A 23,835-nucleotide genomic window follows, 5' to 3' on the forward strand; every position below is an offset into this window, starting at 1 on the left:
GACTGTGGTTTAGTTTCACGATCGGATATTTTCACATACCACATTGGTATAAGCTCATCCGATAATAAAAAGCTTACCACCAACGATTAGGTAACTAACTAGTGTCCGACGAGTGACCGAGGCGGGAGAAAGTGGTTGAAGCTGACTAAAAGGTTATTGTCACTGTGGTCCCTGCTGTATCTGTGAGGGCACAAAATCTCATGAATTCTTATCTTTTTAACCAATATCAAAATTCGTACATTGAGAATCATTGCGGCTTTTAAGTCTTTATCAATTGGAGAGACTTAGTTCCACTGTAAATAAAGAATTAGCGATTGAATTGAGCGCGCTCCACCGTGCGCAATTTCCATATCGACCGTCTTGTGCTGCCCCTATGTATAACGATAGCGGGGAAAACGTGAACTAACATAATACTCTGTTGCCAGAGTCTTTGAACGGTGGTAATGGACGAGCTAATTACCGATATGCGGGCCGGATTCCGAGGAAAATTCTCAAAACCTTAAACTGCTCTGAAACAATTGAACCAAACAATTTTTCTATAAAAGAATTAACATTAAAACAGTAAATTTGAATCGGGATATTTCTAGTATCGTCTGGCAGAGAATGACAGGTGTTTGTATGTTCTCCGCTTATTTGCACGCAACTAAAATAATATCGAAGGAAGATATGGAGATTTTGTTTATTCAGATGATAAATGATCATTCAAAAATGTAAATGAATAATTTATTCTGTATATAAATACTAATTAATTGATGTGAAGTGAATTTTAGCTTAAAAAAAATTGAATATCGTTACCTAAAAAGTAAGGAAATATCATTCAAAAATTATAACATATTCATGGTATCATATTTAATCAGAATTAGACGACACAGTTGTCCGTATTGTACGTAATAAGGAAATTTATATTCCGGCGGTAAATTGCGCCGCTATTTTAGTTCACAGAAATTCCGCTATCGTTATTCATAGGGGCAGGACTGTACGGTTGAGATCTAACAGAGCCATGCTATTCTACTGTGGCAAGTGAGGAATATTAATACTTTTTTTAGTCGAATTTCGTTATTTACTCAACACCATTTTGTTTTAAATGAATAATTGTATCAATATATAAGCTTCATTTAAGATGATTCGCTTTTAAAAACGATTTTTGAGGCATTTTTTATAGAACTATTTACTCAGCGAATGTATTGTTGTCCAGTAAAGCGGCATACTCACATGCCACAGGAACATTTTTCAGCAAATTAAATTTTATTCTTACAGATTTTAAGACTATTATGTATATTTAATCAATATTCTACATAAAACGGTAGTTTTAACTTCCCTCACACCTCACGGCGGAACCAATGAATTATGTCACTCCATAAGAAGACAAGTGATGTTCGTTTGGCATGATTATTTGACCAATACCTGATATCACCCTCAAATTTTCAGATAAACTTGTTAACTTTTTGGTGAAATTGAAACACAAATGAGAGCCTTAACAATTTTTCAAAAATTTAGCGCTTAAGTAGACTTGCTAGAAACCGAGAAACTGCTGATAAGTTTAAACCCAGACATCAATTTGACAAAACTATTGTTTACTTATTTCGGAAAATTTTAATTTTTTATTAATCATATCTTCATACACCCAAACTGTTAATATCAGTTAACCACACTCAAAATTAAATATAGACATAGGACAAGGGGAGAGGGGGAGAAGGGGAGAGGAGGGGAGAGTTTAACATTTATAGTTTGGTGTTATAAGTCAATGAAATATCTAACCATTTGCACATGTTGCTCCATTTGAAAAATATAACTAACAACTCAAATTTTCAAATCCTATTTGAAGGGAGTAAACATTCTTAGGGTGGTGTTATGAGTCAGTTATTTCTGAAAATAGAATAAACAACTCAAATCTACAAATCCCATTTTCCCCATTCACAGCAAACTGTTTTTGATTATACAACATGTTTTAAATTAACACTCTGCGATTCTGCCTGTCACTTTACTACTTACTATTAAATTAGACAGACGCTTTCATTCATGTGACAGGATTCTAATCTTTCAAACGTAATCGATGTGTTTCAAACAATCACAAATCACTAACGCCACTGATTACCGTAGTATTTACGTAGTTTCCTTATGTCATTTTTCAATCCCCCTGGATACCTCTCTTATCGGAACATGAGTGTCATAAACGTTCATTTCAACTATATTCACAGTACAAGTTTTCACTATGTTGTTGTGACTAAGGCAACCGATAGATGGGCGCAAGCAGCATCTCGCGCTCGTAGCCAAGTTTAATTTATAAACGTCACCAAAATAATTGCAATTAAAAAACCCCAGTTTTACCGACATAAATTATTTTCACATTTACATGAAGAGCTTAAGTCTGTATTGGTTTCAAAGCACATTTCAGTTTACGCCTTATTCTGAATTATTAATCAAAACACTTAATATCTAAAACAAATTTCAGCTCAGACCCTACTTAAGATGAATTCCATTCAATCAAGAAGGGGGCCCGGTCCTAATTACCATCATGAAAGACTTAATTCACAATAAATAATATATAGAATCTAATTGAGGGTTAAGCGTAGTAGTTCGGTGAAACTAGTAAATCAGTTAAAACACACAACTGATCATCGGTAAACTTCAGTTTATGATCGTGCCAACTATCCTGATGCGTGCGTCGAAAATCGCTGAGAGTTTTTTTGACGGTAAGTTGTATCGGTTGCGGATCCTGAATGTGTTCGCAGAGATCCATCAGAATCTGCGGCATGAATTCAGGAACATCGTAAGGATACGCCTGTATGCACGCGCTTAAACCGAGTACGCCGGCGTGACGCGATATTAACGCCTCCGTCGGCAACGCGCGGATTTGTTTCTTTTTCAATTTACGACCGCTCAGTTTTTCGAATCGCGTCTGCAACAAAAATAAAACGTTTTTTTTCACGATTTAATTTCAGACTAAATGTTTCACAAACTACTGACTGTCTACTGTTACTGTGAGATGCTATCACTGTCACTATTTAAAGCCACTTTTTTTTAAACTGCATTTCATAAACTACTTATTTAAATAACGATTCTTTTTACAAAACCAACTGAGATATTTAAACTAAGATCAAAACAATTTTATAAACCCATCACCTAAAATAAATAAATACCTACCATTAATTCATCGTCCATTTTTAAATAACCGCAATGTAGGAATCCGCCCAGCGTTGTAGCGGCCATTTCCCTCACCTGAAATAGACAGTATTTCAAAATCCAAATTTTCAAATTGTATTTCTAACAGACTCTGCCTGATTTTCATCCAATATTTAAGATAATCTAAATCAAGGCTGAAGGAAATTGATACCTTGTTTCTCATTTCTGCTATGTACCCTGTGGATTACTTCTTAAAAATCATGCTTAAGCTAACAATAACAGATCAAAAGTGACCCCGGCCGATTAGAAGAGACAAGGTATCATTGGCGATTTGGTTGGCGAAATATCTAATAATTATTCCATGTAAAATTATACAAACCTCTAACTGCTCATCCCCTAACAGACTAAGAATGATGTCCCTGACAGAGTTAACAATATCAGCATTGGAGAAAATGTACAAATTATAGAACACTAACAACTGCAGGAAACTGAGAACGCCTTCACGAGCTCGCCACGACGACATCTTAGTTACCTTAGAAACAATAATAATACAACAATCATTACTGATGAGCACGTAATGATAACAATCAACTGCTTGAAATTATGGTTCCAGTTCAACTCTGATACTGACCTGCGAAATGACCTTCAGAATACCGGGAAGGTCGTTAGAATCTACGATCATTTGAGCTAGGAATACTCCACAGACTAAACAATCTTTCTGTAAATCTAAATCCGGATTCAAATTCGATAAATCTTTGTTTCCCATCTGTTGACACAGTATCGTCAAGAATTGATAGATATCATCGATATCCGGAAATTTAAACGGACGAGTGAATGAACTCCTTAAAAACTTCATAGCTGCAAATAAACACATAAATCAAATCAAACAATCTGTGGCAAGCGAGGATCCACCAGGTGGCGCTAGTATGTATAAAGGGATATCGGACTCCATATCGGATTTAAACATACTTGTTTTCAGGATGCAAATCGCTGATTTCCGCTCGGAGTTAGCGTCGCCGTTAGATACCGCCGATTGTTGACCGTCGTCGTCCATCGCCTGTTGTCCCGGCAACCCGTTGTCGTGGTGACCGTTATTACTACTGATCGGGAATTCTTTGAGCGATTCTATTTTTGGAAGAACGAATCGAATGAACTGAGAATGATTCGGTGATTTTGATTCCCGATTCACTCCGCACCAGTCGTAGTCAAACATCAGAATCGTATTCAATACACTGCAAAAACAATAGAAACAAACAAACGTTTTAAAACTCATACAAAATTCTTTAAAATTTCAATCAAAATGTTGTCTATAAACCTAATAATTATTGATGGCTTCCTACCACCATGACATCTTTGATAATGTTTTTTGGTAATTTTGAGTTTTTGGTTAATATTTTACAAGATTTTTAAAATCATTTTTTTTTTATCATGGGTTTAACATTTGTTTCTCGATGATGTCATAGTGGTGTTTACGTAAGTGGCCATGTTCTCTACGTATTGGTAATTATGTAGGCGGCCATGTTTGTTCTCCACTGACCTTCCCATTCGTTCTCGCACGTTTTCGTACGGATGATTCAACAATGGCATCAGATACGCCAACAGACGACTACTCAACGTCGGTACGCGCCATTCCTGCTGACCTAGCGCCCCCTGTAGGACACATAGTCGACTAGCGTCGTTAAACGAGCCTCCGTCTCCGCTCAGCGGGTTATCCATCAACATCTCGAACAACGGACGCAATTTCCTCGGATCTCGACTTTCCTAGAAATTAAACATTTCATGAATTAGTTCGATATTTTTGAAAAAGATCGTAATTCGAATTGATTATATAGACGATAAGTTGGTAACTAACCGATGCGGTTGCTAGGGCCGTTCCCCAGTCGCGTACGCTTTCAATCGACAGGTTCACTAACGTTCGTCTTAGCAACGGAATCAACCAATTCCACATTTCAGTGACCTGTTCAAAAACATGCAGTAAACATTCATTCAATCCAATGACAAATTCACCAACTGTATAAACATAAACATAATGTATCACAGTTTTAGAAAAATATTTCACTCAAATTTTATGGTTTGATGGCAGTTTCTAAAGGAAATAGAGTTTAGGAAAGACCTACAGAAAACTTCACGTTTCCTAAAATAATAAGAATTCAAACTTTAACAGTTTTATCATGAATGATAACTGTTTCAAACCTTGTTGTAAGTCCAGTGTTTGCAGCCTCTCATGAGGCCAGTGAGGACCTCAGCCGCGCAGCGTTGACTACTCTCATGCGTCGCCGGGGTAACGTCCTCGACTAATCGTTCTACATACGGCTTCAATAACGGTAGAATCACATCGCCATAGTTACGAAATAAACCCTACAATTATTAGTGAAATATGTACAGGATTGATATTATGAACAGCTCACTCTGAGACGAGTGGAGGCCAGGGTGAGTACAGGGATCAGTGACTTTATATTCCTTTAGACCCCTTACAGCGACTGGTTAAGACTCAGAGTAAATGAGCAAAACCTTAAGTTGATGATTTTACAGTTAACTCTCATGACAGTTTAAAAGTTTGAGAGTTTTTTGTTTCTGTGATGATGAAGTTAAGTAAAAAACTTCATCAACTTTTCACATCAACAGAGGGAGTCATTCATTAACTATACAGTATTAACTTACCTTAAACAACATGTAATATTTAGTATGAAAACGATCTTTGCCTTTTGTTTCTTCGAGCGCCAGAAATTTCATCAGTTTCTCGATGAATTCAGGTTTCATCAACGAATCCAAAATGATTTTCTGAGCGTCTGTGAATTGTTGAATGTTCACTGGTTGTTCACTCGGAGGGACGTTACATTTCAGTTTCCTGAAAACAACATAACAGATTAAATTTCTATGGATTGAACTTAACAAGTTTGGGAAGTCATTACACAAAATTCAGTCAAATCATAACCTAAAACAGATTATGTTTTTTTGTATATGACCGCTGACAATTTCAGAGATAACACTATTGATTTTGGGTAAATGTTTTTAGGATAATAAGAGATATTCTCGTTCAGGATAACTGATAATTGCTGACTTTATCAGGTGTTTATACTTTCTTATTCAACTCAATTTAACATTATCTTATTGATTCTACATTTTAGATGTATCTTAGCTCATCAGGACAACTCCCCCCCCCCCGGACAATTGCCCCCTAACCCTAGCCCCAACTTCACAGAAACACCAACATTTCTAGAAAATAATCGAACTTTTATTCTAGATACTGATATTTGTGTTGGATTGATGGTTTTATAAAAGAGCCTTCAAGGAATAAGGGATGCTGTATAACCTTTAGATAACAATAACTGGAACTCACTTGGGCCAGGTGTAGTAACCCCAGTGCGGCTTCTCAACGTAAACACATGATTCATACGTCTGCTCCGACTCGTAAACATTCTCCTCTTCTTTATAAAGATGCCATGCGTAATCGGCACGTTCACCGGGCTTCACCACGCCCCCAGGTGGCGCCATTCCGGATATTTCAAACGGGTCGACTTCTTTGACGCGCGACAAAACTTTCTGCGTTTTCAGAATCGCGACCAAAGCAGCGACCGAAATCTACAATTTATTTTTCATCGATCATCGCATTAATTCATCTATGTTTATTTAACTTTTAATTATCATAATTAATCAATATCTAATTAACTTAATCATTAATTATCATAATAATTAATCGATGATTATAACTGATAAGTTCAGACGGTGGTATCGTTACCTTCCTGACGTTCAGAGCGTCGTGAACGAGACCCTCGGTAACCATAGCGACGAGATCAGCGGGTACAGGTACGTCCGGCCGGAGCAGTAACGCGGCGAGCTCCATAGATATCTGAGAAAATCTCCATTGTCTGAAATTAAGCGTCGAACGTCATGAAATCGAATGATTTTTAAAATGAGAAATATTTATATACGTTAAATACTTACAAATTTCCGTCTTTCACAAGTTTCACCAAATCATGAAGAACTTTCAGGTAAGATCTGAAAATTAGAAAACGGGGTGAAAACAATTTCCATGAACTTAAAATTATCATCTTTAATCAACAACGAAAACAGTTAACATTTTAATTCCACGATGTTGATGATTATTCAAAGTTTCTTTATCTGACATTTTCCAGATTTATCTAAATCCCAGGGTCCAGTTTCACAAAAAGGTTTAACTCTTAAATCGATTTAATTTCTTCATTAATTCAATTTATCTTAAATCGATTAAGGCCTTTATCCTTTTTGTGAAACTGGGCCCTGATAAACTGAAAGAAAGGTTATCTTTGAAATAATGCCTTGACAAAACAGTGAAAACTGTGAAAATTGGATTTAGATAAATCTCAAAATAGTCAGATAAATAATTCGTTTTTTCTCAATGACGGAGAATAAATCAGTTTATCTGGTAATAGAGAATACAGTTGATTATAATCGACGTACGTGACATTTTTTTGATTTCGTTCCTGTTCCATTTTGAGCCCGTGTTGAATCTGTTCCGGTGAAGCTTGCGGAGCGCTCGGTTCCGGTTTAGAATTCCACATCGCACGCGAAGCTTCAATACAATTCTCTGACGTCTATCAATATATATCAACAATTATCACAGTTATTTAGTACAGTTATTGTTAGTATCATTTTGATGAGCCATCTTTTTCTTGAGGCACTTCACAGAATAAACTGACGTACAATTAAGAAACAATAACACAATTTCGAATGAAATGAAATAAGACCAGTTTTCCATGTAAAACTTAGTACAAATTGAGCACCTCCGGGTTAAAGGTTGAAATTGGCATAAAACAGTTAGGGTTTTTATGACAGGTCTGAGTAAGTGACATATCTAACACAGTTTGCAGGTAAAATGCTAGGCACCTTTTTTTAAATTTCAAAACAATGCTTATCACGTCGTCTAAAAAGATCAGTGTTAAGAACACATCTGGAACCATGCTGGCCTGTAGAGCAAAAGATAAAGCGGCATTCCACAAATTTAACTGATTAATAATGAAACTTACTGTGATATAAATAACTGGGTGATGAAGATCTTTATGAATGCGATCGATAATACTCTCAATAATCGCAATAATCGAAGGTTTCTCCGAGTGTTGAGCCTTAACGATCGCCGGCCACAGCTGACCGACGACATCCCAGTTACGTTTCGTAGCCAGACATTTCTTCTTCTTACTCAGAACAACGTGAAGGGCGCCCTGAAATCAGACATCCGGCGCATACAGTGATATCAATAAATCTATCCAATCCTAAGTTTCTTAAATTTATAGAGAAGTTTTAATCTTAAGATTTGTTTCTTGAATTTATAGAGAAGTTTTCAAGGTTGAGCGTGAACCCGGAAAATAAATAACTTACTTTGAATTGATGGTGTTCTACTTCTTGATTGTCCGACAAACATTTCAAAATGTCGCCAATAATCACTTTATAAGAATAGGCGAATTTCTCGATCGCCAAGGCCAAGGTCGACTGAGCACGTTTTCTGACCTCGCTATAACGACTGGTCGATAGTAGGAATAAATTCACGAATAGTTCACGATGTAATTCGGTCATTACTTTAGCGTTTTTATTCAAAATACGGAGCTGAAATAAATATCGAATACAAGACATGATGAGACAGTAAACAACATCTCAACCAGACCGGTGAGTTCTGGGCAGTCGGGGCAATGTGGGTTCAAACTCTGGGGCAGTTGGACCCGCGACAATGGGTCATCATCAATACATGAATTGAGATTGAGAAATAGAAACATTTTGTACCCAGTTTTTCTTGTACAAGAAGAAGAAAGATTGAAGTTTAGCCCAGTTTCGAATCTTGTGTAAACCTAATAGGCGTAGAGTTTAGAGAGAACAGATTAACTCACTTCATGTTGTAGTAAACATCGATCAACTACCATCGCTCTGAGGTGCTTCTTTTTACCACGAATCTGAAACAGATCATAATTAACATGATTTAACCATTGAATACGTGACAATTTTGTCTCAACTTAAAACGGAACCTTAAATTTTCATCATCAGAATCATCAGTGATTGGGGACAAATTCTGGAACTCCATTTTTTACCTTGTCTTCCGTTGCTTTTTTTGCCATGTGGAAATTTTTCCATCTCGCGTCGAACTCATTTTTTCGAACTCCGTCGTACAAAATCAGCTGATTATAAACTTCCAATAATTGCAGCAAACTTTTAGTGTCGTCTTCGGAGGATTCGAGCAGGAATTCTACAAATTCAAAAATAAATAAATTTCACCATCATTTTCAACTCTAGATATAAGACGTAAGACGTAAGATATCAGACATGAGACACACTCACTTTGTAACGGACACAAACATTCCGTGATCATTTGTCGGACGTTTTTTCCATCGATTTCGATCGTGTCGTCGAAACCGCAGACGTGATCGTGTCGCTTCAGCGCCACCTCGTGTTCAACTCTGAAACCAATATCACGCAGCAGTCTCAATAGAATGTCACATAACGGCAGTGCAGTGTCGTATTGTTATACACCGAGAAACCAAAATGTGAATTCTTCAAGGAGGAACAATTTGAAAGTTTGCCAGCAGTATTTTAATCTGCTTTGCAATAATTTTGTCACTCGCAATTTGATTTTAAATTCTTGTGTCCAATAGTATTTTAATAATTTATCATGATTATTACAATTGTCACCTCTTTTACATAAAGTGCTATAATCATTCTATAGTAAGCTTTATAAACAAATAAATCACTTTTCATCATTATCAAAAAATTGTAATGATACCGCGTAAGTTATTCCAGTATTACATATAAAAACTAGACAGCAACAATTATTACATACAGCTGGACAGTTGTTAATGGCGTTTGTCGTGAAATGGTATGAGATATTTAACTCACAGATCTAGAGGGTCGCTGTTCCATGTCGGTAACATCACCGCAGCCCCCTTCACGCAGTACTGTATAATCACTAAACTCTGCAAAACTAAATCCCTAAAAAAAACACGCGAAAATAATACAGAAACTAATATAACTAACTGTCGGTACGTGCGGTAGTTTTAATCACGTGATTCACTTACCGGGATAACATCTCACCGCGGCTGAATTTCATCAACTTGTCGAGATTCGGTATTAAATATCGTCGTAGTAACATAGTCGCAGCCTCTTTCTCGGTTTTGCTCGGTACATGCCATTTCATTTTGACGTCGTCAACGACGCAATTTACACCCCAATCCTAAACATCATAAAAAACATCATAAAAAACATCATTGAAACATCATCAAAACATCATTTAAACATTGTTAAAATATCATTGAAACATCATTTAAACATAGTTTAAACATCATTCAAAACATCATTTAAAACATCATTAAAAACATCATCAAAAACATCATTAAAACATCCTCAGAACATCTTTGGTACTTCATTGAAATACTGAACCAAGTTCCAGTAGATGTCTCAGTCTGAGTCAGGATTTAGTAAAAACAGTGGAAATGAATTGCTCATTTTAACTGTATATTCAAATTGAAACCGAAATAATTGCTGAACTGTTTCCAGTAGCAGCTGTCTATGCTGTCTATCACTCTAGGGTTCAAGAAAATAAACGAAAGTCAAATTCAACGGATATAACTATTGAATATGTCTCTTACCCGAATCGGTAAATATTCCTCAAACGGTCGATCGTAACCCTCGGCGCTACCGCGGAAATCTAACGCGTAAATATGAGTGAAAACTTGTAGTATATGCGACAGTAACGAGGCGCCGATTGTGTATCCTTGTTTACTGTTTAACTGTAGAGTAAAATCTAACACTTCGATCAACCGATCCATGTACACTAATACACATGTACCTCTGCAACGTACTATCTGTAAATACAATATCAATAACGCTTTATTACACACATATTCATAACAACAATTCATGAGAAAGACTTTTTCTGGAGGTAGACCAGCAGAGCGTCCCCCCTTCGAAAATCCTGGATCCATTACTAGATTTTGTTTTCAGATGTTACAAAATATCATTTAAATTTACCTGTGAAAGACAAAGCAAATTCCACAATAATTCCGTATCGAGATTTTCTTCTTTGGAAATTTCTTCAGCTATAAACAAATACAAATAATCACAAATATCTGATCACATGTGTGAGGTTATACTGCGGTGTAGCAGTGCGTACGGGCTGGTTATTACGATACGTACCAGTAGCGTGTGACATTATTATGCTGTGCAGATGAGGTAGGAATTTCTTTAAAGTATCCTCCGGTCGAGCCTTCAACAAGAACATCACCATATAAGTTAGTTCACAACATTTTCAATCAACAAAATTTACTTTTAAGGTATTTGTGGATAACACTTACCGTAGCTGCGGCCCGACAAAGACCCCCGGTCAGACGTCCGGACATACTGATCTCTAACACCTTCGTACTAACGAACCTGAACAAACGATCCAACGCCACCTACAGGAATAAATCAAAACTACATGTATGAATCTGATCGGTATGAAAGGAAATTTGAAGTGAATTTGAAGTCAAGAATATATATATATATATATATTCACCTTGAATAATTTAGAAGAACTTTGACCGAGAAGAGTGCGAAAAGTCGATAGTAGCGCCATCTCCATTATTTTCTCTTCGGGATTCAATGTTTTATCGGGGCCGTGATTCGCCTGATCCGGAGTCGACACGCTTCCCGAATAATTCTCGATCAGATTGAAAACACGATCGAGGAATTGCAGGATGAAATCCTCGAATTGAGCCGTTTGTAAACACAGTTCACGTTCCTCCTGGTTACATAAAACAAATCGCAACAATCACTCATCGATCGATAAAATCGGTTGATTTGAATTTAACGGCAGACGGAGTTGAAACTTACATCTGTTAGATCGGTACGAACGTGAATCGCTTGCGAACAGTCAACAATCGGAACGAGCGCGACGACCAGCGATACGAACTGCATCGTCGTCAGGGATTTCCTCGGGTCGTTAGGGTCGATACCGGGCATCGATAGCTGAAGCAGCGGTAGAATGTGCTGACGACCTTCGCTGTAGTGAGCGGTGACCTTCATCATCGGTAGAGCAGCTGCGGCGATACAGGTCATACACGACAGCAGACGATGGTGTTCGGTGAGCGTTTCCATAGCCGGATACGTCCTGCAATCAGACAGTTTAAACATACAGTCATTATTTAATAATAGTAATAATAATAATAATGATAATAATATAAATAATATCTATTTACAGTCCATTACATAAAATATCTCAACAGACTTTACAAATTCACAAAAACATAAGACAATTGACAGATATTTAAAATATTACTCAATAAAATAGAATTTAATTCCAAACAGAAATGTGTAGAAGTGTAGGGTAGAAGTATTACCTTCATGAGGGGGGGCCATCTGAAGAACCCCTTTTCCCCCTGATACTCAACACAGTTAACTCCTTTTTAAGTCATACATGATCACTTAAAATCATCACATCAAAAATAGCTTTAATTTTTTTTAGATTTTCACCCATATTTAATTTCAAGCATTGCATTGATGAAACTCTAGTTTTTGGACCCATTTCCCAATGGATGTTTACAGAGTAGACTCCGCTCAAGTCGGATCTTTTAGACCAGAATTTGTCCATCTAGAAAGTGTGATATCTTAGTTGGATGGAATCAGAAAATCATTTCAACAAACACCGGAATATGAATAGGTCGAGCAGATCATCAGACTTGACCGGCAGATTATCTGATGGACAGAGCTGCGTTACTGGATAATTTTTGAAATACTCACTTTTCGAGCAGCGAAGGTATAATCAACTCCGGTCTGAGAGTGACGACGTTCTGGAAGGCGCCGAGTACCATGTGAACTCCTAATTTACCGAACATCAACAGGAACAGGGCGGGTTTAACGCTGAGTACGAACGCGGTGATGTCGTCCTCGGTGAGACAATACCCGTCGCGAGTTCGACCCCACCACGAGTCTTTATGATGTCGTTCTCTGTCTAAACGTCGAACGAACGCTTTCGTTAAAAACAACACGAAATTACTGAGTTTTATCTGAAATTTGAAAAAAAAAAACGAAAATCTATTGATCGATTATCTAAAGACTTAAGCCTTATGACTGAAGACTAAAGTAGAATGTATTTACCGTGTATTTGCCGAAGTTTGAAGGATAAAAGTAAGATTCTGTAGCTTGGAATAATTTGGTCAGATGATCCTGAGCGCTGCTCCCGTGACCCTACGAATAACAACAATATTCAAAATCGACAATAAATAAAACCGTTTCTCCGGCTATTGAGTCGTAGTCGTGGTAACCCGAGTACTTACGATCATCGCGACGACCCAATCGGCTAGTGGCGCCACCGTAGTGTTGTCGTGAGTGGTAAACGACACTTTTACCGATCCGACCGGTAACGCAAAACTTTTCATGATTCGCGTAAAAATCTGGAAAATATCAACAAAAATCAAAATATTTACGAAATTGTGATAAATTTTCAAGTAGAATTGAAGAGAGAGAGAGATATCAAGGAGTTTAGTTACCTTTGGAATTAACGGTTCCCAGTCGATATATCCGATGTTATAACTGGCGATTCTCGAAAATAATTTACGTAAATTCTGCAAACAACAAAAGATTAACACAATCTCAAACAGAGTTTCGCGGAAATATTTGAGACAAGAGGAAAAACAAGAGTGAAAGAGGTGTAGAGACAGGTGGAGAGGAGAGAGGGAGAAGAGAAGAGAGACACAAGGAGAGATGGGGAGAGGAGAGAGGGAGAGAGAAAGAGAGACAAGGAGAGGAGAGAGGGAGAGAGGAGAAGGGAGAGAGATGGGAGAGGGAGAGAAGAGAGAAGGGAGAGAGAAGTGAACTGACCTCATCCCACAGTGAAGCGTTGATACTGTCCCAAATAGAGAAGAATTCATCCAACCACAACCTACAAAAAAACAAATACAATTCAATCAGAGTCATTTCATTACAACAAAAATAAAACAGATTTATCAATATTTCGAACAGTTACTTGAATCCGCGGTCGTGAAACTCCGGGGGCAGAAACTGCGGTAGAAATAGTGACAGATATTGAACACCTTTCATCATCGTTACGTCAAACGGGCACAATAGAGGGCGCCACTCTTCTAACATTTCCTGCGTTGACTCGACGGAAAAATACCTGAAACCATCAACGATATTTTAACAATCAAACACCGGATATTCTAGTTGTCATAGCGACATATCCCAACAATCAAACACTCATTTTTTGGGTATTTTTTAAGGGAAAAATATGATTATTTCTAAACTTACGGATTACAGTCTTTTGCCAGTTGTTTCAAAGTTCCGTCAATTGTGCTGTAAAAATAGAATATGGGTCAATATTTCAAAGAATTCTTTCTTTAATAAAACATTGTTGTAAACAAGTGAAATTATGTAAAACAACAGCAGCAGCAGCGGCAGCGGCAGCGGCAGCGGCAGCGGCAGCGGCAGCGGCAGCGGCAGCGGCAGCGGCAGCAGCAGCAGCAGCACTTACTGAGGTAAAAGTTCCAGTCCGTGCGGTTCATATTTCGAATATAACGTCTTCTCCATAACAACGTACAGCGGTCTCCATGGCAACTGTAAGTCATCTCTCGTCAGTAAATCGGTTTTTCTAAAAAAAATGGCCGAAATCTTTAACATGAACAGTTGCTAATAGTTACAGAGTTTAATAATTCAAGGTATTTGAAAATGATGATGGAAAAAAAGTAAAGACTGGATTATATCGAAAACTTACTTCAATAAAGTGGACAGGAGTCCAGCAAATTTAACGATCAGTGAAGATTCCAGATCCGGAATCGTCACCAGTTCAAATGTTAAACGTATGAAATTCACATGATCTTCTTTAGAGAATTTCCTCCCATACAATCTGATATATCTGAAATATTACAACAATCTAATATATTACATTTGATATATTACAGGCTGATATATCTGAAATATTACATCAATCTGATATATTACAGGCTGATATATCTGAAATATTACGGAAATCTGATATATCTGAAATGAAATATCAACGTTTAAAATTGGATACCAATCTAAATGAACCAAGAAATTTAGTGAGCACGGCGTGAGCAGGGCTGGAACAATTTATGTAATCCTTGGAAATAAAATTGCACCAATATAATATCAATAAATTCCTGACAATGTTTTTTTTATGTTGAATAAGTGTGTCACATATTTTCAAGTAGTCACCCCTGACAACCACAATATAGACAAGTTCAATTGTGCTTAGTCACGATTACACAGCAAATAGGACGGACAGCAGTCAGACAGAGCTGATAGCAGCAGTGTCAATAAACTACCTCTAGGACAAACAATTCAAGCAAATACAGTTTTATAACATTCATTTAAATTCATCATCATATTCTAAAAATAAACATCTTATAATGTCACTCATATTTTTCCTCCCATAAGGTCTTCTCTGTGCTGGTGATACTATAAACCAAACAGCCTCTCCACATTCACATCCATCCACATCCACAGCTCACAGTCCACTGGACTGATACTGTCATCCACTCTCCTGCTGTGTATGAGGGCTGCATACATTTACAATATAACAATAAATCTGGGCGGGATGTGTAATTACCTGGATAACTGACTGCACCAGTGCGAGCCACCGACTCGAATATCGCGAAGTTGAGCTGTTAACCCGTAATACGCTTTGATATCAGCGAGCTGACGGTTCGATTCTGCGTCTAATTCATCCACATACGGCAGGTGTTTGTTATAAACTATCTCCTTTTGAGGTTCGAACCCGAGTTGTTCGAATCGACTCGGCATTATCGGGCGATTTTCGTTAATATACGACTAAAAATTTGATGATTCGACGAATCAGCAGTGCGCAGCCATCTTGAATGTCTCCACACCCTTTCTCGGAGACGAAACCTACGTGCCGCAGTCGGTGAGAATTTTTTACCCGTCATGTGCTGCCCCTATACTAACCGTTAGCGGTAAATCTGCGAACTAACTTAGTACTCGCGTGCCGCAGTAATTGTTTTCCGGGCTGAAACATCTTAACCGTCAAGTGCTGCCGCTTTGTTAAACAGTAGCGGCGAATATTTGAACCAACATATTCTGAAATTTGTTTTCTCGACTTCCGTTTCACGATGAACAATTTCAAATTACGCCAATTCGAACTCCAGAAAGATTCCTAAACATTCCAGAATATTTCACGTGAATAATATGTCAAATCAGAAATTGTTAAGACGAATAGTCAGGGACAGATCAAAGGTCTGATTCACAGGCCGGGTTGCACCGAGGGCCAAAAGGTGCCGCGACCCGGTCGGAGCAGATTGGAAAACATGACTCCTTTTTTAAAGATACAGAGAACAAGCTTATCAATTCAAACTTCTTTAAGTATCAATTTAATATTTTCAATTTACCGGTAAACTTTCAGGGGCAACAGCTGACATTTGTAGAAGGGGGCCTGCACTCGGCCCCTGAGTGGACCGGTCGAAGATTAACCTGATTTAATATGTCATCATTTTTCGCTACATGGTAGCCTCATATGCAGTAGACTCGGGTGATTTTCGAAGTTTTTTTGTGGGACAATTCGATGAGATAATCCGACACTGTATGAAAACATCCAACTCGGATATCGCTCTCAAGTCGGACACATCGAGTCCCAACCCGACTTGACAAATCTAGTCAACCTTTAAAGTACTGTTTGTCTTTAAGTTTAACTGATAATTAGAATAAGGAATATATGTAGTTTTTTCGATTGATCCGAGCGAATAAGTTCAACACGGTACACAATTGCGCAATTCTTTAATCGACAGAATTATTACAAAAGAAATGAATTCAGGTGCGAACGTTTTGACACGGAAATAATTAGAAAAAAAATAATAATTTGCTAATTGCTTCATTTTTGCTGATAATCGGGGAACTAATTATAGTTTAATAAGATTGACATTCCGTTAATAAGAAGCCGCTCTTTTGTTTGGCATTTTGTTTTGTGTTGTATAAGTGTAAATGTGGTCTAATTATCTCCACACTTTGGTCACTCAGCTCACTAATTAAACAGCTACTTAGATAATTAATCCAATTAAGATCTGTTAGACCGCAGACGAAGCGTCATCTGTGAAATTGTGTGCGATGATTATAAATAAACACGGACATTTTCTCAGACTCATTGTCATTAACAATTCCGACTGGAAACTACTAGTTCCGTTACCAGATACAGAATTCATTAAAACAAGTAAGTTTTATCAGATAGATTTCTATATGAGTTAAGTGGTGATTGATATTTCATCACGGATTCATTTCATCAATTGTTTTTTCATGTTTCCGACTAATATTTGCCGATTCAAAGAACCTCTGTTTTCATTGAATCATCCATTCTCATTTAATTCCAAATAATTAATCAAAAATCTACTCTGTTTAAGGTATATATCATCGATTGTCATTTGTTAAAAGTTTATTCTATTTCATTTATTTTGTCTTACACTCGATTTTCATGAAAGTGTAACTTTTTGTAAGGTACTCGCGCTAATGTCGAGTCCTGGGAGGGAAATCGCGCAGAAAATTTTTGAAAATGAGATGCAATACAAAGAGAAGTAATTTCACAATTTCTATCTTATTTGGGGTGAAGATTTTGCTAAATTATTTGGCCTCGAATCAAGTAAGTTTTGGAAGCTTGTGCAGTTTTTGAACTAAAACGAATGAAAAAGGTGTAACCAATTAATGAGTGAATCTTCTGAAATCGATGCATAAATTTTTTTAAGACTGGCATTTGGGCGGAATTTTATAATTAAGCGATCCCGATGTTAAGTAGTCTGAATACCAGTCGTTGTTCCCTACAACGGTTGTTCGTAGAACGACGGCTAAGTACTAGACTAGATGTTAAGTCGTCTCTCCTCAAAGGTTTTCCATATCGAATACGATTGGATAATCCCAAATTTATTAATCTCTGACAGACTATAAAACAATGAAGGCATTGGTGATGTACGGTGTAACAGTAGCCGTAGTGATATTGGCTACTATAGTATTCGCTGACTACACCGCCAAGTGGGAAGATGGCCCTAAAAAAGGCTGGTACAAATGGCCCGAAGTCGAAACCGAGGAATTCTTGAACACAAGTAAATCATTTTTATGTCATTAGAAAAATCAGCTCAGATAATTACGGCGCTTTTTATCTCAGAAATAATTCATTATCATGTATATCCTCGATATCGACTTGATATAACAGCAAAATCGTATGCAACCCTACCCGTTGAAGAATTGTGCATTATTGCCTGGAAATCCCATAGGTCATTAGTCCATGGGGATAATAATAATAATAATAATAATAATTGACATTTCTATAGCGCAGGTATCCAAACTAGAGTCTGTTCAAATGTGCTCCAAACTTGGTATTATTATAGATATATCAGAACGGATTTGTTTTAGCTACGAGCGCTCGGAGATGCAATTTTTTTCATGTTAATTTGAAAATCGGTTTCATCCTCCTGTAGCTCAAAGAGGAATAGTTTGGAAGTTCTTCTTTGAGACTGGGGCGATATTGCAATAAAATCACGATATATTTCTAGTTTGCACAAAGAACGATAGCGAGAGACAATACTCGTTGAAAGACGGTGGTTATTGTAAGTGTAATGCGACCGAGCCTTTCAGGAAACACATCTGTATGTAAGTATGACAGGGGTCTGATTCACCCACCCCCCCCCCCCAAAATAGGGCATGTATCATATACCTAAAGGGCCCCCAAAAGAAATCTCATCGCGTGACATTCACTCATTTTTGGAAGAACCGAGCACGAATGTCGAAAGTCCACGAATTTAAGCTTTGGGTATAGCTTTAATATTTTTCGTTTCGCCGTTAAAGACTGCGCACCTGCCTCCTCTAGATTGTCCACAGTACTAGCCACATACAGATGCTATATATTCATTAATTGTCCGTTTATACTGATTTTCGTTTCCGTTTTTCAGCCGGTGATCGACGAATAAAATAAAACCTTCCAAAATTACGTGTCTAATTTTAATCAGATTCTTGTTCACTCCACAAATAATAAAGTTTTATCGTCGCTTTTTTCTGTTGGTTGAAAAACTGTCACTGTCAGGATTCAAACCGTCACTGTCAGGATTCAAACTGTCACTGTCAGGATTCAAACCGTCACTGTCAGGATTCAAACTGTCACTGTCGGGATTCAAACTCATTGTCGGGGTTGGAGAAAACTGTCATCTCAGAATCTAAAACACTCGACACAAATTTCAGTTTTTTACCAGTATTTTATTTGATGTTACTCGAAAATTCGTTAAAAATAACAACAAAAAATTCAAAACACGAAACATAAGAAAAATCATTTAAACATAGAAAATCTGTAGTAAACAATTTAACTCTTATTCCACCAGGTGGCGCGCTAGTTTAGTATTCTTCGCCTTCCTCTTCTTCCTCTCCTTCGACGGAATCGACTCCGACCTCTTCGTAATCTTTCTCCAAAGCGGCCAAATCTTCGCGAGCTTCTGAGAACTCTCCTTCCTCCATACCCTCACCGACGTACCAGTGAACGAACGCGCGTTTGGCGTACATCAGATCGAACTTGTGGTCGAGACGAGCCCAGGCTTCAGCGATAGCGGTCGTGTTGCTCAACATGCACAAGGCACGCTGTACCTTGGCCAGATCACCTCCCGGGACGACAGTCGGCGGCTGGTAGTTGATTCCGACTTTGAAACCGGTCGGACACCAGTCGACGAATTGGATGGTTCTCTTGGTCTTGATGGTAGCGATGGCTGCGTTGACGTCTTTAGGGACGACATCTCCTCGGTACAACATACAACAGGCCATGTATTTACCGTGACGCGGGTCGCATTTCACCATCTGGTTGGCCGGTTCGAAACAGGCGTTAGTGATTTCAGCAACGGTCAACTGCTCGTGGTAAGCCTTCTCGGCGGAGATGACTGGAGAGTAGGTGGCCAGAGGGAAATGGATACGCGGGTACGGTACCAAGTTAGTTTGGAACTCGGTCAAATCGACGTTCAAGGCGCCGTCGAAACGAAGAGAGGCGGTGATAGAGCTGACAATCTGACCGATCAGACGATTCAAGTTTGTGTAGGTCGGACGCTCGATGTCGAGGTTACGGCGACAGATATCGTAGATGGCTTCGTTGTCGACCATGAAGGCGCAGTCGGAGTGCTCCAAGGTGGTATGGGTAGTAAGGATGGAGTTGTACGGCTCGACGACGGCTGTAGACACCTGCGGGGCTGGGTAAACGGCGAACTCCAGTTTGGATTTCTTTCCGTAATCGACTGACAGACGTTCCATCATCAGGGAAGTGAAACCGGACCCGGTACCACCACCGAACGAGTGGAAGATCAGGAAACCTTGGAGACCGGTACATTGATCGGCTAACTTTCTGATTCGGTCCAAAACCAAATCGATGAGCTCTTTGCCGACTGTGTAGTGACCACGAGCGTAGTTGTTGGCGGCATCTTCTTTACCGGTGATCAGCTGTTCGGGGTGGAACAGTTGACGGTAGGTTCCGGTACGGACCTCATCTGTAATGAGACAAAATAGATATCGATTTTAGACGATTTCCTTTTTCTAGAACACATGAAATTCTAAAAGGGCGTTTCCCCCAAACCCGGGGGCTTTGGGTGCAACAATTCAAAAATTATAGAATTTTAAATCCCGTCAGACCAGTTTTAAGGTTTTAGGTCACCTTAAGAAATAATGAATGCCTAGGCTTTTATTCACTTAGCAACTGATATCAATTCACTCTATATTTAGATTTGGCCAATAGAAAATCGTGTTTAATTTGAATTAGCGAATGCCGACTCAATACAATTAACAACCAGTCAGAACCGGATCGGGTTTCCATTGTTAACGGATATACTATAGAATAATGAGTAGTTGTCGTTCCCACGGAGGGCTTGGAAGGGACCATTAGCAACGAGAAAATCAAGCCTTAGAAACGTTTCCATTGTGATCAGCTATTTATCGAGGTTTCCAAAGGGATCAACCTTAAAGGTCTTAACATACTTTTATCTTAGATAACCTTGAATTTCTACTTGAACTTTGAACCTGAACTTTATATCTTATCGACTCATGAGTCAGATTGAAATACGTTTTTGTTGGCGGGAATCACTTCCATTAGTACTAGTGCGAATTGAGGTGTTGGTTCCTGGAGACCAGTTTCTAATTAACACTTACCGATTACAGTTGGTTCCAAATCGACGAACACGGCTCTGGGCACGTGTTTACCGGCACCGGTCTCGCTGAAGAAGGTGTTGAAACTGTCGTCACCGCCTCCGATAGTTTTATCGCTGGGCATCTGACCGTCGGGCTGGATACCGTGCTCAAGACAGTACAGTTCCCAACAGGCATTACCGATCTGTACACCGGCCTGGCCGACATGGATGGAGATACATTCACGCTGAAATATTAGAAATCAAATATTAAAATACATGAAATAATTACATATATTATGATAATAATGAGACCACTCGGTATTGAACGACTGTATCCAAATAACAATAACTGATTATTTTTGCTTTGAACACTCGAAGCCAGGTTGTAAAATCATTTTCACAAAGCGTCCAAAATCTACCAAATCTATCAAATTTGAAATAGTAAAAACCTCACAATATCGTAGAACAGAAATGGAACATATGTTTCCTACGTTATAAACGAATTAAAAACGATTTTTGACGATGAAACTTACCATGATTGAGAGAGTTATTTGTAGACACGTCTGTTAGGTATGAAGACCAAAGAGTGTTGTGACGAAGTCGACACCTGACGACAGTATTTATAGGCGCGCAACAACACCGCCCTTCGCAACCGCCAAAACACGTTACCACGTCGTGTACACACACATAGTTTAATGGCAAGCAGCCAATCATCTTGATCAAACATATTCTAAAGACTTAAATGAGGATTTGAACAAGACATTTTGATTGTCGCGTTGACCTACATAACACAATAGTAAAACAACATAAAGATCTTCTTCGAGGGCGCGATAAAATGTTAGTTCACGACGATATTCTTTCGCTGGTATAAAAGATATTTGAATACATAAAAGGACGAAGAATTGATGATTGATTGGTCGTTTTATTTGTGGAGCAGATATCAACCTTTACCCCGAGTGCGATCTCACCGATAGTATTTGTAAAATTGTATGAGATAAATCGGCCTCTTCAATGAACGTAGATACGAAAACGTGAAAGCTTTAAACACTTAAGTCTGAAAAGTATTTTTTTTAGAAATGATTATGTTTTTTAACATTTATTTATATATATATGTACATAGTTACCGACAGAGGAATTGAATATACACGATTTTTAAGCAGAATTAACGCTACGGGTTCCATTGTTGTGACGTTGTTTACACCGTTTCCATGACGTTACTCATATTCTTCAGCTCTTTGCTAAAATTCTGAAGATAAAAATTACATTTTAAATTTCTGAATTCCTTCAACAATACATTTTATTCCGAGCCATTTAAACACTCAGTTCGACAGTTGTGAGTTCAGATTTAGATCTAAAGTTAACTCGAGAAAATGAACTGATTTTAACTGAGAGTTAACTCGCAAATGTGGAACCGAAACCCTGGGACCAGTTCCATAGTCATGGCTTAGACTTAAGACCAGTCAAGACTATCTTAGTTCTATCTAACAGCTTAAGACCAGTCTTAAGATTTCAGACCACTAAATTCTCGACTATGGAACCGATGGAGTCTGAGTTAGAATCAGTTCATTTTCGATCAAATTAACTCTGACTAAATCCGAACTCACAACTGTGAAACCGATATATTCATACCTGAAACTCAGGTACAGTTAATTCAAACGATTTGTTAGTTACTCGTCCAGCAGAATCAGCAACTTTCAACGAAATGACGACGTAAGGAGAGTTTAAATTCTTACAAGTATCAGAAGTCATCGCTAAACCAAGTTTCCATTTAAAATCCACTAACTATAATGAGAAAATGAGATAATATGTGATTTCAGGGGTGAAATAAAGGAAAGGGGGGCCTCTTGAGGAATTTACGGTCTTTTTTTAAGTCTCGCTGTAATTTTAGTTGCTCACAAATGCAATGATTCAAACAGTTAATTGTTGCCACAACAAACATTTGGTTGTATGGTTGTAGCAGTTCAATATTGATCTTGCTTCAATTTTGATCTTTATAATGACAAGAATTGTCACCATCAACCAGATTGGGGTGTACAGTTTGAGAATCTGGCCCAGGTGAACAAAGCCAAGAATCAGTAAATTGAAGAAGAAAATTTAAAAAATTGTTTCGTTTTTGTCTTGAGTTGGGCATATCCAAATAAGGCAAAGTTTACTGTTTACTAGCAACCGGTTCAACTGTTGCACTCGGAAAAAATTGTCACTCTATTGAGTGAAAATTTAGATTATTATTCTTATTTCAAACCGATGACTCGAGAACTGGTTTCTTTTGAGAGTGATTTTTGAATTGAGAAAGAGAAGTGCAGTAACAGTTCATTTATATTAAGAAGTTTGTGTCGAGGATTTATTTCACTTTATTAATATCGCTATAAACTTTTTCTCACTTCGAATATTAAACACATCAAGAACAGTTTCAATTACTTTTGGCAAACTATCAAATTACTCAGGGATTTAATACAGAGCTGTATTTAACAGTGTGCAGGGGCAGTTTCCCCCACAGATATTTAGAACAATCATGGAGTAAAAGGAGTTCATGTATTTTCAATGCAACTCAAATCCATATATTTACAAATATCTCTAATTAATATCATTATTGATAAATATGACTAATTAATACAAT

At 37.9% G+C, this 23,835-nt stretch overlaps 3 protein-coding genes across 4 annotated transcripts in view; all 3 read right to left on the reverse strand.

Moving 5' to 3' along the window:
- Nucleotides 1-1,600: 1,600 nt before the first annotated feature.
- On the reverse strand, nt 1,601-15,918 carry LOC141913976 (proteasome activator complex subunit 4A-like). The gene is made up of 36 exons (XM_074805208.1): nt 15,683-15,918; nt 14,828-14,968; nt 14,588-14,704; nt 14,365-14,409; nt 14,084-14,233; nt 13,939-13,999; nt 13,608-13,682; nt 13,395-13,511; nt 13,216-13,305; nt 12,859-13,124; nt 11,953-12,229; nt 11,636-11,863; nt 11,436-11,534; nt 11,278-11,347; nt 11,113-11,180; nt 10,731-10,946; nt 10,161-10,315; nt 9,982-10,074; nt 9,427-9,545; nt 9,180-9,334; nt 8,982-9,044; nt 8,479-8,703; nt 8,130-8,321; nt 7,564-7,697; nt 7,069-7,122; nt 6,863-6,992; nt 6,464-6,705; nt 5,785-5,971; nt 5,317-5,481; nt 4,976-5,080; nt 4,661-4,884; nt 4,093-4,355; nt 3,755-3,981; nt 3,503-3,655; nt 3,145-3,219; nt 1,601-2,899 (listed from the first exon to the last, which is right to left on the reverse strand). The coding sequence occupies exons 1-36, from the start codon at nt 15,874-15,876 to the stop codon at nt 2,564-2,566; spliced, it is 5,511 nt and encodes a 1,836-aa protein (XP_074661309.1). The 5' UTR covers nt 15,877-15,918; the 3' UTR covers nt 1,601-2,563.
- Nucleotides 15,919-19,299: 3,381 nt separating this feature from the next.
- LOC141914082 (tubulin alpha-1A chain-like) lies at nt 19,300-21,902 on the reverse strand. Its single transcript, XM_074805359.1, has 3 exons — nt 21,752-21,902; nt 21,241-21,463; nt 19,300-20,585 (listed from the first exon to the last, which is right to left on the reverse strand). Exons 1-3 carry the CDS (start codon nt 21,752-21,754, stop codon nt 19,456-19,458), a joined length of 1,356 nt encoding a protein of 451 aa, XP_074661460.1. The 5' UTR covers nt 21,755-21,902; the 3' UTR covers nt 19,300-19,455.
- A 440-nt stretch (nt 21,903-22,342) lies between these two features.
- Nucleotides 22,343-23,835, reverse strand: part of LOC141914083 (COMM domain-containing protein 6-like) — a 54,413-nt gene continuing 52,920 nt past the window's right edge. For both annotated transcript variants that reach the window (XM_074805361.1, XM_074805360.1), the window contains 2 exons: nt 22,848-23,000; nt 22,343-22,464 (listed from right to left, as the gene is read on the reverse strand). In XM_074805361.1, the coding sequence (XP_074661462.1) occupies nt 22,414-22,464; nt 22,848-23,000 (204 nt within the window). In that variant the 3' untranslated portion in view covers nt 22,343-22,413. The remainder of the gene's footprint in view (nt 22,465-22,847; nt 23,001-23,835) is intronic.

This window comes from Tubulanus polymorphus, chromosome 12 (assembly GCF_964204645.1).
Source record: "Tubulanus polymorphus chromosome 12, tnTubPoly1.2, whole genome shotgun sequence".
Classification (NCBI taxonomy): Eukaryota; Metazoa; Nemertea; class Palaeonemertea; order Tubulaniformes; family Tubulanidae; genus Tubulanus; species Tubulanus polymorphus.